General features: G+C 41.8%; 1 protein-coding gene across 2 annotated transcripts in view; it reads right to left on the minus strand.

The window, feature by feature from the left end:
• Window positions 1–18,133, minus strand: part of ABCC9 (ATP binding cassette subfamily C member 9) — a 144,391-nt gene that overhangs the window by 30,704 nt on the left and 95,554 nt on the right. For both annotated transcript variants that reach the window (XM_075004630.1, XM_075004625.1), the window contains exons 27-30: window positions 17,899–17,968; window positions 14,419–14,576; window positions 7,799–7,891; window positions 2,197–2,299 (exon numbers count right to left, since the gene is read on the minus strand). In XM_075004630.1, the coding sequence (XP_074860731.1) occupies window positions 2,197–2,299; window positions 7,799–7,891; window positions 14,419–14,576; window positions 17,899–17,968 (424 nt within the window). The remainder of the gene's footprint in view (window positions 1–2,196; window positions 2,300–7,798; window positions 7,892–14,418; window positions 14,577–17,898; window positions 17,969–18,133) is intronic.

Below are 18,133 nucleotides of genomic sequence, written 5' to 3' on the forward strand. Positions count from 1 at the left end.
CGAAATAAGGGTGCCAGGCACAGCTGCAGACAGGGTCACAGGGCAGACTCAACAGCAAGCCGCTCCCTTAAAGGGCCCCTCCCAGACACAGTTGCACTAAATGACACAAGATCCACAGAGCCGACAACTGGTTGCAGACCCTGTGCATACAGAATGGATCCCCAGCTACAGCAGCAGCAGCCAGAAGCCCTGGGCTGAGGGCTGCTGCACATGGTGACCATAGAGCCCCGCAGGGGCTGGAGAGAGCATCTCTCAACCCCTCAGCTGATGGCCACCATGGCGGACCCCGCTATTTCGATGTTGCGGGACGTGGATCGTCTACATGTGCCCTACTTCGACGCTCAACTTCGAAGTAGGGCGCTATTCCCATCCCCTCATGGGGTTAGCGGCTTTGACGTCTTGCTGCCTAACGGCGATGTTAACATCGAAACAGCGCCCAACACGTGCAGCCGTAACGGGCGCTATTTCGAAGTTAGTGCCGCTACTTCGAAGTAGCGTGCATGTGTAGACACGGCTTTAGAGATGGATTAAAAACTGGATTCCTCACATTTTAAAAGAAGCCTGAATCTGTCTTCTAAATTTATTATCAAAGTTTTGCAGCTAGTGTCAGGAATTCACATGAAAATGATCAGTTGCAGATTTTTTGGTACCAGATGGAATTTGAGGATACAATCAGGTCATTAATAACTAAATTCTATCATCTGGCACTGCAATTCCCCGTGCTTTTTATAGTCTGCATTATTTACTTCTGAGTTTGCTCCCCTTTTTCTTCCAAGAATCTTTCCCTGTATGACTCACAATGAATACTAATCAATTAATCTGCTTGTAGGAAATGATAAGTGAAGATTATGCTGGCCTCTCACCCAGTATTTATAACAAGAAAGTGCTTAGATGTACAATGTGCTTGGTTCTCCATCAGTTGTAGGAACAGGAGCTCTATAGTCAATCTGAAATCCATATGGCTCTGTATGATAACACCACCACTGGACACAACCAAATTAGCTATTTCTTGGCAGGTCTGCTTTCCTCCACCTGTATTTTAAAATCCACAAAAACTGACAAAAGGGATATGTATTTTTTTGAGAAAATGGACATACAGCCGGTCTAACATCAGGAGAGTTTTATGGATGTTGCAACAGCTGATACCAGAGCTAGATTTTGCCATTCAGCTTCCTCTTTCTTCTACTGGATACAAACGGGGAATCACAGCAGTTCATTGATACTGTACACATCTGAACCCAGAGGTTCTTATTCAGCATCAAATCCCACCCATGCAGAGATGTGGAGCACAACCATACTGCCCCAAGGAAACCCAAAGAGGCAGAATGCCCCACAGAGGCCTCAAGGTGGAAGTGAAGTGTCCCTGACACTAAACCTTTCTTAGGCTGTGGCGCAGGGGGACAGGACAAGGCTCTGCCTACTCCTCGGCCTTTCTTTGGAACGCCAGCTGAGTAGGGAAAGGGTAATAATTCTGTCTGACTCTTATGAAGCCATGAATATGGAGGGCCACTCTTTATGCCAGCTCACTGAGAACTTATATCAGGGCCAAGAATCTGACCCTCAGTTTGGTGTTGTGTGTTGCTGCCAAATTCCTAGCTCTTCCTTTCTCAGGGCCCAGTTCTCACATATTTATGCAAGTCAACCAGTATTTTCCTACACAAATAGCCCTATGGACTTTGAAGGGCATCTGGACAAAACATGGCTAAGAGTGTGCTCCCCAGATCTGGGCCCATTAATTGTGAAGTGCTTTGGGGTCCCGAGAGATGAAAGGTGACATGAAAACCAAAAAAGCCCCAAATGTTTACAAAGTTTGCAAACTATCTAATTCCCGTTGAAAATAGTTTCCACTTGGGCAGGTCCTTAGATGCTGCATGGTAGTAAAAGCATTTATTTCTGTGAACAGAAAGTCTTATTTCATGTTACTGAGGGTTATTTTTTTTTCAGTCTTTTCAATCAACATACCAACACCAAAGTATGAAGGAGCCTTTTATATTCTAACTCCAAACCAAGAAAGCCAAAAATCTCCTGGCTGCTATAGTATAAACAACCTCGAGCTATTTTAAGGATCACTGTACACAAAACTGCTATATCTCATTTTAAGATAAATTTAATCTATTATCTCCCTCTCTGCATCAGGCGAAGTCTCTGTTTGCTTCCAAGGTTTCAAAACCACAGCAGGGATTAAACCGTACATACCGTCCTGACCTCCAGCCATCTGTTGGCAGCCGACAGAAACAAGTAGGCAATGTTGTTTGTGTCCGTCAGCTCCAGCATACGTTGTTTAAACCTGGCTTCATGCCTGCAGACAGCAAAGTGGCAGATTATAGCACACACATGCACAAAAGTTTCAGTCATTCTAAAAAACCCGACCTCTTGCTGAATTTGTTATGTCTTTTACTAAATTCAGGACACAATTCTCCCCTTAGAGCCACACCCTACACTGAGTGGTACCTGGTTCTACAGATGGTAGAACTGAGTTGGGTTGTGGGTCAGAGTGCATGTCTGTGAGGCACAATAAGGGGAAGTAAGAAGCCACTTTATGTCCCTGTGCAGGCTCACCAGACAGGGTGTGCAACAGTAAGCATGAATTCTTTATCCACACTAATACCCACAAAACCTGGTGGATAGGAAGGAAACAGGCAGAGCCTTGGTTCCCCTCTTCATCCCAAAATACTTACCAAATGATATAACTCAGCAGCGAATCACTACACCCTAGAGCAAGGGTGGAGCAGAGATGTCCCATTTCAAACACAATTTGACTCTGAAGCCAAATGTTTGAGTCCTTCAACAGAGCCCATGCTTTTCATGCATTCAGCAGATTAACCTACCATCCAGCCATTTACCTCAGCCATTTCCTAAGACAGCCACAAAATGTTTGAAAACCTGTATACATTTTTTCTAAAGTACAACAAATAGGTTGTTTCAGCTTTCCGTTGATTTTCCCTCCTGTGTGATAGCAATGATGTTTAGAAATCAATAAGGTGCTCAGTAGAATACTGATAGATTATGTACGCAACACATCTACTTTTGGGGGTGGGGCTTATTCTCACTTGGTGTAAATTGGCCAAGTTCCATTGAGTTAAAGGCATTTATGATGATTTACTGCTGCTCATCTGGCCCTGGGTGTTTACCCAACCTGGCAGCCGTTTCTTGCTTCGGACACGACTTATTCAAGTCCTAAATATTATTACTTCAAAAAACAGCCAAACTTCACTCAACACTTCATAAGCTATTTTACCACTGCAAACCCATCACATTCAAAACAATTAATACTTAAAAGTTTAGGACCTTGCAGTGACAAGACCATAACACTGGTGGTTGGTGGCCACCTTTGCTATTTCCCAGTTGACCCAGGTTTTTTTCTTGGTTGTATTTCACATGTTTTGTAAATGTGGTAGACAAAGAACTTTCTGCCATAGCAGTGAGCAGGCGGGGTGAAAGTACAACGATCACATTTTTACTGTTTTTCTATTTGGCAGCAACCCCCCTGTTTTCCTAACGGAAACTCTGACACACTCAATTTTCATCCAGACCCAGCTCATCTTCTGAATGTTCCTAGACTTTTATTCTGTCCGATGATGAAAAAGAAAGGCCATGGAAATCTCAATCTAATTTAAGTGTCGTGTTTTGCGGTACTCCCAGCACAGAACTCAGAATGCAGAGGGTGAGTAACAGAATAATAGGAAAACATTAGTACGCTGAGAAAACCTTAAGATCCAGGAGGTGGAAGGCTGACTCGACAGGGAGAAATAGATGAATGAAATGGAATGGCTTTGAGTCTCACCAAGGGCTGTGATAAATTCAGCTAAGCAGTGTGATCCTTCCAATCAGATGCTTCAAGCTTCTGAAGGGCTGCCCCTTGGCCCCTGCCATGCTCAGCCCACTTTGGTTTCCTAAAATAAAAGGACTGATCCTGCAATGTACTCAGCTTCACCTGAGAGGAGCTCTGCATGCTTACCTTCCATTGATGGTATTGTGAGGTGAGGATACTCAGAAATGCTCAGGAGTGTACATTGCAATGCTAGGCCCAAATTTTGCTCCTCTGTGTTAGCAGGTCATCCAGACTGATAACACTGAGGACTGCATTTTGAATTTAGGGCTCTGGTTACACAACCTAATATCTCTTCTGCTGCCAAAGCAAAAGGACTTTTGCCAGCCCTGAAGCAACCTTCCATCCATTCTTCTCCCAGTACACTGATTTAATATTATTGGAGTGAGAACCGTCACTGAGTGATGGAATAGACCAGGTGATACTTCCATTTATTGTGGTGGTGAGAGATCACTGGTGTCTCACTGGCTGTGAACTTGCTTGTTTGCTTGTCATTTGCCCGCTTACATGAAGTTTATATTGTGGCCTATCTAAGGGTCGTGTAAGCCTAGTGGCCTGCTAGACAAGATTGAGAGCTTTCTAAGGAGGCTCTAGCCTGCCATTCTTTGATTTCTAATCCCGTTAGGCTCCATGGATCAGGAGGTAGGGTTGACTCAAGACAAATGTATCTGCTTAATGTGGAGAAGCAGTCCAAAAAAAAAATCTAAAGTCACTATATAAATAAGTATTACATCCACATTTTGAATATTGAGTGCAGTTCTGGTCATCACATCTCAAAAATTATTAGAATTAAAAGAAAGCACAGAAAAGGGCGAAAAATAATTAGGGGTATGGAACGTTTCCATATGAGATGTTAAGAAGATTGGGACTGTTCAGTTGGAAAGGAGGCTGAGGGGAGATATGATAGAGGTAGATAAAAGAATAAATGATCTTGAAAAAAATACTAAGTGTTATTTCCTGTTTCACATAACACATAAACCAGGAGTCACCCAACAGAATTAACAGACTGCAGTTTGTAAAACAAACAAAAGGAAGTAGTTCTTCACACAGTGTATAGCAAACCAATGGGAACTCTTTGCCAGGGTATATCATGAAGTAATAACTGGATATAAAAATAATTAGATATGTTCTTGGAGGACAAATCTGTCAGTGGCTATGTCTACAATATACAGCTTACAGTGGCCACTAAAATCTTGCCACTGGAAGGCACATAATGTACCTGCTCTTTGTCACCAGGAGATCTCTCTCCTGCCAGTAAAATAAAACTGACTCCGAGGAGGGGTGGTAGTTTTGTCAATGGGAGACCATCTCCCATAAAAAAGTGCAGTCTAAACCATTGCTTTTCATCTGTAACACTTTTGTCATTTAAGGGTGTGGGCATTCATATTCCCTGAGCAACAAACATTTTATCAATTCAAATGCGGTGGAGATATAGTCTTAGCCAAGATGGTGCTCTTGTTGTCCCTATACCTCTGACTGCTGGAAACTGCAACCGGATGATGGGGTGGATCATTCATTGAATTGCCCTGCTCTGATCACTCTCTCTGAAACACCTGGCATTGGCCAGAGTCAGAAGAGAGGACACAGGCTACGTGGACCATTGCTTTGATCCAGTATGGCCATTCTTACGTTCACCTAGCATGGAAATCATGGTATTTTGAATTTTGCCTACCCAGGTCAGCATTTTGGAAGGAGTATTCCTTAGCTTATCAGCTTATCTAGTGGAAACATACATAGGGGCCCAAGTTATGCCCTAAAGCTTCTTAACTATAGTGGAAGTATCTGGGCCAAATCCAGTAGTGGTAGAATAGATGATCTAGGTCAGTGACTCTCAATTTTCCAAGCCTGCTGTGCCTCTTTGTTTTATCTATGCCCACATTTCACTGCACTTAAAAACAACTTGCTTACGAAATCAGACGTAAAAATACAAGAGGGCCATAATGCACTTACACTGAAAAATTGGCAACTTTCTCTTTTGAGCATATAGTTATAAAATAAATCAATTGAAATATAAATATTGTTCTTACATTTGAGTGTACAGTATAAACATGTTAATTGAATGAAATTATAGTTTGCCCTGACCTCACTATCACATTTTATGTAACTCATTGTAAAACTAGGCATGTATCAAGATGAGTAGCTGTACCCCAGGAGACCTCTGTGTGCCCCCAGGTATATGTGTACCCTCTGTTGAGAACCACTGATCTAGGTTACATATTGGGCCTAATTTGGTCAAAAAGCATGCTTTAGAGGCAACATAGTGCAACTGGCACTGATTTGGGATTCTATGGTGTGCTAAACAAGCACAATTTACACTAATTTGGTATTTGTTGCTAATCAAGTTGGGACTTTTATGGGGTCACTCTCTGTATTTACACTAGGGCATTTGAGAGTAGAATTTCGCCAAGCATGTTTAATGGAAATTGGAAAACAAATATATGCCTTGGAAAGACTGAAGAGTCTGCTTGGAAAGAGATTACATAGTCATTCATCTTCTTTGCCTCCTGTGTGTATTACATTTATTTACCTTAAAGAAGAAAAGAGGCCCTATTTCAAAAATAATGACATATTTCTATTTTCCATTGATAAGACAAGTGGCAGTTTCTGTGAATGTCTTATGTGTGGGAATGACTGCTAACATCATTCAGCTCCTCAAAGTGGCTGCATGCTTTATGATTCTGTTGCTTAATTTAATAGAGTCATTTAATAATCAGTGTTGCATTATCCAGTCCAGCCATGATCTTTCCTGCTATCACGCATGTTCTTGATCCCCTGGTGACCTATATTTTCTTTCATTTAACATCTGCTATTTGTTTGCTTAAGATATGACTCATTCCTGGAGCACTTTTGAAGTCAGTCCAATAGTACAGACAGTGTGCTAAGACACAGCTATCATAAATGTAAGACTTACTGCCAATCAGGTCTACAAACACATAAAATACCAGAGAAAAGTGACTGTCCAATGGATAGGGCTTTACTCTGGGACTTAGAAGACCTGGTTTCAGTCCCTTGCACTGCTACAAATTTCATTATAAGACATCTTGTCACTCCATTCCCCAACTGTAAAATGGACATAATAATACTTTACTACCCCGCGAGGGTGTTCAATACATTAAAGAGTGGGAGGTGCTCAGGTCCTGGCAGTCACATAAATACATAAGGGCTTGTCTACATAGAGACACTCAAGAAAATTCATCCACATGAATTTAACATTTTTAGTTTAATCAATTTCAAAGTGAAGAAAGCTAAATCAAATGAAGACCACTTTAATTCTGAGTAAGAGTGTCTACACAAGATTTTAATTAAGTTTAACAAATCCTCTTTAAATACACACCTTTTATTAATTCATATTAATTTTCTTAAGTGTCCCTGTATAAAGAAGATTGTAAGTATCAAAATGGATAGCTCATTCACAAAAGGGCACAATCCTGCAATGGGAGTTCTGGTTGCACACATAATGCTGGATCAGGCTCCAAATGATGAGAATTCCACACAAGATGAAGAAATGTTGGCCATATATGATTTGCTGTTTGAACGAAACCCCTGGAAAGTTTAAGTGCCACAGACAGAAAAAGCTGTCTTGCTAAATCTACACAAGTCCCACATGGATTAACGCAGCAAATTAGATGGCAATTTTAAAAATCTGTCTACTCAGGGCCATGGATAGGAGCTATTTCCTTAGTTGCATGAATCAAAATAAACAAATAAAACAGAACACGATGCAAGTGGAATTAATTATAGCACAGCCAGGACAAATGACTTGCCCAACATCAAACACTGAGTTAACAACAGAGCCCAGCTTGCTGCTCAGGTGACTTCCCTGCCCATATTAGGCATGGTGGTTTTATAAGACACCAAACACATGAAGATGGGTGGCTTCTTTCAAAACCCAAACTCTTAAATTATTTGCAAAACATGTGCACCGCTCTGAGAGAACAGGTGCCAAACAGGAAGTGCATGTTTACATACCTAAATGCTCTGATGGTGGTGAGGCCTTCAGCTGTTTCTGAGAAATGACAGAGTAAAGGTAGTTGGGTGCTGTCATCAAGTTCCTGGAGATCCCTGTGATCAAGAGGAACAAAACAAGAGGTATGTGAAAGCAAGAATGGGTCAGGACTAGAAAGCAAATGAAATGTAAACATTTTGATAAACAATGAGAAGTCCTGTGGCACCTTATAGACTAAGAGATATTTTGGAGCATAAGTTTTCACGGGCAAAGACCCACTTCATCAGATCTGCCTCATGCATGTGACAAAGAGGGTTTTTGCCCATGAAAGCTTATGCTCCAAAATATCTGTTAGTCTATAAGGTGCCACAGGACTTCTTGTTGTTTTTGAAGATACGGACTAACTTGGTTACCCCTCTTTTACTTGTCACTATGCAAAACATTTTAATGGATATTTTACTGTAGTTTTTTTACTGTGAACATTTTTATCAGAACTATACAACACTAAATTTATACCACAGGGGGATGGCACAGCAATCTCACATCTCTTCATTAGAATTTTCAGGAAATCGCAGTAAACTGCCTTTACTCTTCTGGCTTGAGGTCAAATCCAAACCTGGGAGGGATCTGTTTTCTACTCCCATTTTGTTTCAGCCAAAATGTCACGGAAATGGCTACTGTCACGCTAGCCCCCATTCAAGATGGTAGAAATCTTGGCAATCCTTAGAATTATCATCAGAGAAGTTTGAGAGAAGCTGATGCCACAGAATCAAAACCCAAACTCTTGCCCTGCCTCTGATTCATCAATGAACCTGAATAAGAACATAAGAACATAAGAATGGCCATACTGGGTCAGACCAAAGGTCCATCCAGCCCAGCATCCCATCTGCCGACAGTGGCCAATGCCAGGTGCCCCAGAGAAGGAGAACAGAAGACAATGATCAAGTGATTTATCTCCTGCCATCCACCTCCTGCCCTTGTACTGAAGGCTAGGGGCACCATACTTTATCCCTGGCTAATAGCCATTTATGGACCTAACCTGCAAAAATTTATCGAGCTCTTTTTTAAACCCTAATAGAGTCCTGGCCTTCACAGCCTCCTCCGGCAAGGAGTTCCACAGGTTGACTGTGTGCTGTGTGAAGAAAAAATTCCTTTTATTAGTTTTGAACCTACTACCCATCAATTTCATTTGGTGTCCCCTAGTTCTTGTATTATGGGAAAAGGTAAATAGTTTTTCTATATTCACTTTCTCCACACCATTCATGATTTTATATACCTCTATCATATCGCCCCTCAATCGCCTCTTTTCCAGACTGAAAAGTCCCAGTGTCTCTCGCCTCTCCCTATATGGGACCCGTTCCAAACCCCTAATCATCTTAGTCGCCCTTTTCTGAACCTTTTCTAATGCCAATATATCTTTTTTGAGGTGAGGAGACCACATCTGCACGCAGTACTCAAGATGTGGGTGTACCATAGTTTTATATAGGGGAAGTATGATATCTTTTGTCTTATTATCGATCCCTTTTTTAATAATTCCTAACATCCTATTTGCTTTACTAGCTGCTGCTGCACACTGCGTGGATGTCTTCAGAGAACTATCCACTATAACTCCAAGATCCCTTTCCTGATCTGTCGTAGCTAAATTTGACCCCATCATGTTGTACGTGTAATTTGGGTTATTTTTTCCAATGTGCATTACCTTACACTTACCCACATTAAATTTCATTTGCCATTTTGCTGCCCAATCACTCAGTTTGCTGAGATCTTTTTGTAGTTCTTCACAATCCCTTTTGGTTTTGACTGTCCTGAACAACTTGGTGTCATCTGCAAACTTTGCCACCTCACTGCTTACCTCATTTTCTAGATCATTGATGAACAAGTTGAACAGGATCGGTCCCAGCACTGACCCCTGGGGAACACCACTAGTTACCCCCCTCCATTGTGAAAATTTACCATTTATTCCAACCCTTTGTTTTCTGTCTTTTAACCAATTCCCGATCCATGAAAGGATCTTTCCTCCTATCCCATGACCGCCTAATTTACATAAAAGCCTTTGGTGTGGGACAGTGTCAAAGGCTTTCTGGAAATCTAGGTATATTATGTCCACTGGGTGCCCCTTGTCCGCATGTTTATTAACCCCTTCAAAGAATTCTAATAGATTAGTTAGACACAACTTCCCTCTGCAGAAACCATGCTGACTTTTGCCCAACAATTTGTGCTCTTCTACGTGCCTCGCAATTTTATTCTTTACTATTGTTTCTACTAATTTGCCTGGTACTGATGTTAGACTTATCGGTCTATAATTGCCAGGGTCTCCTCTAGAGCCTTTTTTAAATATTGGCGTTATATTGGCCGTCTTCCAGTCATTGGGTACCGAAGTGCATTTAAAGGATAGGTTACAAACCACTGTTAATAACTCTGCAATTTCACATTTGAGTTCTTTCAGAACCCTTGGGTGAATACCATCTGGTCCTGGAGACTTGTTACTATTCAGCTTATCAATTAACTCCAAAACCTTCTCTAATGTCACTTCAATCTGGGAGATTTCCTCAGATTTGTCACCTAAAAAGGTTGGCTCAGATTTAGGAACCTCTGTAACATCCTCAGCCGTGAAGACTGAAGCAAAGAAATCATTTAATCGCTCCGCAATGGCACTGTCTTCCTTGATTGCTCCTTTTATATCTTTATCGTCCAAGGGCCCCACTGCTTCTTTAGCGAGCTTCCTGCTTCTAATGTATTTAAAAAACATTTTACGGTCATTTTTTGAATTTTTGGCTAGCTGTTCCTCAAAATCTTTTTTGGCTTTTCTTACTACATTATGACACTTAATTTGGGAGTGTTTGTGTTCCTTTCTATTTTCCTCACTAGGATTTGACTTCCACTTTTTAAAAGCTACCCTTTTCTCTCACTGCCTTTTTAACATGGCTGTTAAGCCATGGTGGTTCTTTGTTAGGTCTCTTACTGTGTTTTTTTATTTGGGGTATACATTTAAGTTGGGCCTCTAGTATGGTGTCTTTAAACAGTTTCCATGCAGCTTCCAGGGATTTTAGTTTAGTTACTCTACCTTTTAGTTTCTGTTTAACTAGCTCCTCATTTTAGTGTAATTTCCCTTTTTGAAATTAAATGCCGGAGTGTTTGACCGCTGCGGTGTTCTTCCCAACACAGGAATATTAAAAGTTATTATATTGTGGTCACTATTTCCAAGCGGTCCAGTAACAGTTACCTCTTGGACCAGATCCTGCGTTCCAGAATCTTGAAGCTTAGCCTAAAATTAAGGCAGATGTGTATGTGTACTGCTGGTATATTACACTGAGCTATTCATCTGTAAAAATGCACATCCGCTGGCCAATAATTCTTCAGCAATACCTCTAATGTTTGCCATTACCATTATATACTGAACAAGAAAGCAATGCAGAAGTATAGTCTTTTAGTTCTAGCACTGATTTCAATTGAGATGCATAGACTATTTCTATAGAATTGAAGCCCTTGTCATAAATCTGTCAGATTTCCTCAGTCAGTCATTAAGTAATTATACACTCAGATTATTTTAGGTCATAGGCCTACAAATCGAATATCTTGCAACAAGAATGTTTACTGAAGCATAGGGACAATATGCTGAAGTATGACCAATTTATGATGGAAAATATAATGCAATTTTGGAGGGATGTAGTGGAAAACATGATAAGGGGTGAAAGTGTTACAGGAAATACTGTAAATATTTGTGTTCCTGAAACTTAACGGTGATTATGTGCCTAGATAAGACTCCAGCCTACGTGCTGTGTATGTTAATATGCTATTCCTTCACAGTTTCATATGCATGACTTTTACAGATATGATTGTATTCTTCCAGCCTCATTTCTATTGTAAAGCACAAGAAACCAGACCTTCTAACTAGGGATTAAATGGAGTTCAAAATATGTAACACAAAAATGTCTCTTGCTGACCCTAAATTTCAAAAGTGTGGATGAAAAAGGATGTATAGTTACGTGGATGACAACCATCTTCACCTGCAATGCCCAATGCATGTGCATGAGTCAAGATATGCACATGTGTAGTTTGTGTAACATCCCTGCAGCTTGTGGACAGAAACCAGTAGCGCATGTTGGAAAACTGGGGGCACTAAACTGAAAATTTGGGCCAGCATTTGCTTGTGCTCTCGTACAGGAAACTATGGAAAGAAACCAGAGCTTCAAAATAAACATGTGCAATATATGCAGATGCATATGCAGCACCTCATAGATGTATGTGCAGCACCTCATTAGCATAATTGCCACAGCGGGAACTTCAAAGCTGCTAACTTCGAAGTGCTGACATGGAGTAACTTTTTGGAAGTAAGGGAACTTTGAAGTTTGGCACATACTTCAAAGCGCCCGCGGCTACATTGCCTGTCACCACTTTGAAGGTAGCAGCTTCGAAGTTCCCGCAGCAACCATTATGCTAATGAGGTGCTGCATATGTGTAGCAGCACCTCATTAGCCTTCTCCCACCTGCCTGCTTAGCATTCCCCCTTCAAAGAAGGGGGCTAGTGCAGATGCACCCGCAGAGTCATATCTTCCTATACTACTGTGTAACATACACGAGACCACTATTGACCACTAATTTGTTTGTGAGTCTCAGCTAAGAATGCCATTTGATTTTACTGGACTCTTTAAAGAGCTTAGGGAAGCAGTACTCTCTCTGTAAATCAGTTTGCTATCGAGTTCCATGATAAATTATTACGGAGGCCTGGTAGAAATACACAGTGAGTGACTGCCCTGGCCCTGAAGAGTGTAAATAAGGTAGGACAGACAAAGGGAAACATGGAAAATGGGCAAAGCAGGTCAGTGGCAGAATCAGAAATGGAAGCAAGGTCTCCTGTAGAGCAGTCGTGCACTATCTACTAGACCACGCCGCCTCCACAAGACTTATTTTAGCACTGTTTACAACTTTGGTATAGAAAGTTAGTAGGGAAGGAGATTGTTTCTGAGGCATGAAATGGAAATACATCAAACTGTTCCAGAATTACAGACCATTACATGTTGATCCTCTGTTCAAAAATTCAAAATTCAGAAATTTGCTATCAACAGTTTCATACTGATAATTCTTAAAAACTCATGTGCTGTCTCAAGCTGAAGAAAATAGGTCACAATTAATCAAAGTTACAATCACTTTTTGTTGTGGATAATTTTGAGGCCCAGGTCTGCTCCACTGTTTTTAACAGAGACTATTAGCTCTAAAGTATTTCAGGAAGAGTCTTTCGACATTGAAAAAGGGTGTTCCAGCTCTCAGTCTGAAATATCTGTGTTTATTAACAAAACAGATACAGTACGCACAGTGGCAGTTCAAACCTCCCCCTACACTGCCCCACTGACGCTAGAGCCACACTACTGTGGAAAGATCTACCCACTCCAAAAGCATTCTTCCAAAATTAAATTGAAAGAACGTGGTACTCCTTTCGAAAGTGCCCTTCCTCTCCATTTTCAGGAATAGCACCTTCGTTTGAAAGCTTCGTTCAAACAAAAATGTGTGTGGACGCTCTACGGGCCCTTTTTTTCAAAAGAGCAGTCCTCATGGCATCTGATTTTTCTATCCCTTGCCTGTTCTTTCAAAAGAACGGGGGGCTGTGTGGACGCTTTTTCGAAAGAGCAGATCGCTCTTTTGATCTGCTTTTTTGTGTGTGGATGCACTCTTTCGAAGGGAGTTCTTTCCGAAGAGATCTGCCGGAAAGGCTTCTTTTGAAAGAGCTCTGTAGTGTAGACGTAGCCTTAGTCTATAAGGTGCCACAGCACTTCTTGGTTTTTTTGCGATACAGACTAACATGGCTACCCCTCTGATACTTGTAGCTAAAATTGCATATCGGCGGTCGACCTCTATGTCTAATGTAGGCATAGCCCTAGGTGCCTAAACCTTGACCTGTTCAGACATTGGCCAATTCACTATGACTATTATCAAGGGCTGGAGCCAATCTGTGATTATGATTTTTGTGACACAGATATCAAGCCACTAAGAAATAGAATAAGATAATCACCTGATTTGGGAAACTATGAAGCACATGTTTAAAATTAGTGTATTCTTGAGTAAGAATGTTTTCCTATAATGGCCTAGAATTGAAGCAATGACTCAAATGTGAAAGTTTCACATTGTGTTGTCCCCTGAGCCACTCAATTCTCCAAGCAAGAGTGATTTTAGAAAATTCTGCAACTCCCCCACCCCCAGAAAAGCATAATCTTAGAGCCGTGGTGTCCAGCCAGGTCTGAAGCATTACTATAGCAGCTATACCTATAGCAAACAAGTCACATTATTCTGAACAATATACTTATTGTTCAAGCCAAGCAGACACACTCAATTGGCCAAACAGCCATATGTGGCCAGTGGCTAGTATGTAGAACACTTCGGCTTTAGAGGCAGTCAGCATTGTTTCAAAGGTAGGAATTGTTACTGAAATGTAGACAAGATTTTCTGTGGAAAGTTTTTCCACTTTTCAATCATCTCTAACGCAGATAGAGAAATATCAAGCACTTCAATGAAAAATGGAAATATGTGTCTATGGAATTTACCAAGGAATTGATTTTCTATTTTTGACCAGCTCTAGTTATATTATAGAATAAAGCATAAATACAGGGGTTTAAAAAAGAAATGTACACAGCAACTTTCTAATACTCACTTGGAAGCCACTCTGAAGTATTTCTGGATGAAATAAAAGGCAACTCCAAGGGGTACAAGAGCAACAAGGAACCATGGTGTGGTACATGAGATCATTCCAATAGCAGACAGGCAGAGTAAAGTGGACCGGCTGAGAGACTCCAGAGTAGTGGGAATGTGCTATTCCAAAAATAAAATAAAATACGCATTAGAAAGACCTCAGCGATATGGAAATGATATCTGCCAGGTATGGGGTGAAGAGAGAGACTGGTCTATGGCCATTCTGCTTTCCCTTAACCACCAGGAGCGGCTTTTATGCCTGGGGAATTCCCAGGGGCTTTTCTGTTTCTATGAATCTAGAGCCAGTGCAGAGGGGTACCAGTAGAGGCCAGAATTAGGGCCAGTGGGATCTTGCAGATGCTCAGTACCTCCCAGGATCATGAAGAAAAAGACAATTGCTTCCCCTCATTATGAAACAAGAAAAGGAATTTTTCTTTGAGACCTCATATAATTTAGAAGCACTCTTGATTTCTCCTATTGTCCCACAGACAGTATCCTTTTCTGAGAGCCCCATAATCACTCTCCTTTAAGCATGTGCTACAACATAAAGCATTCAGAATCTCCTATCCCCTAAGGATCTGGGGTTTCAGAAGTAGTGGAAGCTATGCAAATAACTCCTTTGTTGAAATTTGTTCTTAGTTGACTGTCAGACATTATGACATTTTACATAGACTCGTAGGCTACGTGTATATTAGAGTTTTGTCAACACAACTGGGGTTTTGTTGAAAAAACTCACGGAGCGTCCACATAAAAAATGTGTTTTGTAGACAGAAACTGTGGACAAAAAAGCTGTGTAGATGCTCCAGGGGGCCTTTTGTCAACAGAGTGGATCAAAAGATCGATTTGCTTCTATGCGTAGACACGATCTGTCAACAGAAGTTTTGTCGGAACATCTGTTCTGATGATAACTTCTGTAGATAAATGCTTCTAGTGCAGATATAGCCATAATAGTTAAGGCCTGAAGGAACATTTAGATTACCTACTCTGACCTCTTGTGTATCACAGGCCATTGAATGTCACCCAGTTACCTGTGTACTGAGTCTAGTGACTGGGTTTTGACTAGCACATAACTTCCAGAAGGCATCCAGTCTTGATTTGAAACACCAAGAAACATGAGCACTAAAACAACATGTGTGTAACGTGTGGGGGGGGGTAGGAGCTGAAAGCCCCTGCACCGAACTGTAAATTGTGTGCATTATGGAAAGCACTTGAAGCCAGGAGAGTAACAGCACCCAGCACCCTCGCTAGTTCCAGCCTCTATAGCAAGAGATGGAGAATTCACCTCTTTCCTTGTTAGGTTATTCCAGTGGTTAATGACCTTCACTGTTAAAAATCATGCCTGGTCTCTCCTTTGAATTTGTTTGGCTTCAGCTTCCAACACTGTTTTTTTTTGTGTGCCTTTCCCTGCTGGTATTACAGTATCACTCGCCATTGCCCTGCACACAAGTAAAATCACCTCCCCACCAGTGTTCCCTGTAAACTGAGAGCTCGGGCAGCCGCCCAGGAGATATTCAGGTGCTGCCCAGACGACGAGCAGAGCACTCCCAGCCACTCTTAGTGGGCAGCACGTGTTTTTGTTGGTGCTGCACATTCCCACATGCCTGGGTGCACCTATAACAAAATCTGTTCCACCCGTGGTTGGAAAAAAATAATGGGAATACTACTCCCCCTCCACATCTTCCTACTCATTTCTCTTCTATTTATGCATCCAAGAATGGCATTATCTGTTTTTGCCACAGAATCTCATTGGCAGGTGATACTGAGTTGCTCATCCACTAAGCTGAGTTGCTTGTCTCTCCTTTCCCAAATTGTTGGTTTCAGGGATATAGGTCTTCCCTTCCGTAAGTGTGGCCGGCATACCTTGTTCCCACCTGTGTAATGTTGAAGTTGCTGTATTAAACACATTTTGCTTGAATGGGCCCAGTTTGCCATGTGGTCGGGATTATGCCATGACTGCCCTGTTCCCATTGCTTACTGCTCTGCCAATCTTGGTGTCATTTGCAAATTTCATCCGCCGCAAGTTTGGATTTACTTCTGTATCACTGAGGACAGTGTTCTCTGGTGTTGGGCCTAGTACCACCCTGCAGAACCTCACTACAAACAATCCCATTCAGTGAAAATTCCCCACAGGAGGGAATTTGTATAATGGGGGTTCTGAAAGACTGTGAACTAAACTTAAAGTGGCCATCTGTCCCGTATTGGGCGGGACGTTCCCGTATTTGGGATATCAAAAAGGCATCCCACATTTTTTTTAAAAAGGGATGAATTGTCCCATATTGGGCCATCCTCCCAATAACCTCGGGGAAGTGTGGGCAGCTGACACATCCCCAGGGCTCATGGAGTGCCAGGGGTGGCAGCTTCTCCAGGGCTCCCAGGGAGGCTGGCAGCTGCTGCCTCCTTCCTGGCTCCCAGAGGCTTGGAGGAGATGCCCCTCCCTGCTCCATATCTCCCTGTCCTGTGTTTGGGACAGGGAGATATGGTTGCTCTAACTAAACCATAAACTCTGAATATGATGGAAACTCCTTCAAGCCCAGGGGTGCAACAGCCTGCCACACATGCACTTAGTTCCATCACCAATGCTCCAATGAAAACTGCATTTTTGAGGTGGAAATTAACCAGTTTTTCATCCATTTAATGTGAATTCTACAGATATTGCCTAGGGCTAAGTTTTAAGCAGAATGTCATGCAGTACTCTGTCAAATGCCTTACCAAAGTCTATTGCATTTATGCAGCTACTTTATAAACCAAACTCCAAAACAAATTAGAGAATGCAGTCAGATAGCCAAGAACAATTTTCCATCAAGCATTATTAAGTGAGATTAATTATGTTCTTATCTTTCCATTCTTTATCACTTCAATCCAGGGCTGAGATTCTCCTGGAGCCCACTGGAGGAAGCACAGGTCAACATTTTCAGGAGCTCTATATTTGTACCCCTGAATGTATTTGAATTTTGGTGAGCTCGACAACAGTCTCCATAAAAGGTGCTTTGCCTGGAAGTTCGTTTTACATTTCAGAGTTTGTCCCACCATCTGTTCTGGATGCAGATCTGCTGACCAAGAGGCGGGGCAAATGGGGAAATTGCAAATGAAGCCTGGTGATATAATTGCCTACAATTGCTCCAGGCCCTTTATATCATTGCCAAAGCCCCATGTGGCATGCTCCAAACAGCACAGTTGGGGGTGGAGGGCGTGTTGTGGTTTGGGTGGTACTGAGGACTGGCTGCCCCAGCCCCTCCCCTTCTGCTGGAGGCCACACCCCTTCTGGCTGTGCAGAGTAGGGCCCCTCCTCCTTGCCCAGGGGATCAAAAAGGCTGTTGGTGCCACTGTTTGTATGTAAGTTACCACCTATTCGGCTCCCTATTAACAAAAGGAGTAGGTCTTCTCCAAAATGGTAGCATTAATTGGGCAAGATGTTTTGGAATGAGTGGGCCACTGTGCTCACCTGATCAATAATATTGGTATCAGCAGAGAATCGATTTAGAATCAACCCTAGAGGAGTTGTGTCAAAGAATCTATGAAACAAAAGAGAAACAAAAACCTGTATGAAGAGAGTCCGGTTCTGGCTGAAAGATTGTCCCTTAGAGCCTGTTAGTAAACATGAGAACTATACTAGCCTTACATCTTTATTTGGAACGCTATCTAAATCTTAACTTAGCCACAGATTTTTAAGTTTCCTC

The sequence above is a fragment of the Carettochelys insculpta genome, chromosome 1 (assembly GCF_033958435.1).
Source record: "Carettochelys insculpta isolate YL-2023 chromosome 1, ASM3395843v1, whole genome shotgun sequence".
NCBI classification, from domain to species: domain Eukaryota; kingdom Metazoa; phylum Chordata; order Testudines; family Carettochelyidae; genus Carettochelys; species Carettochelys insculpta.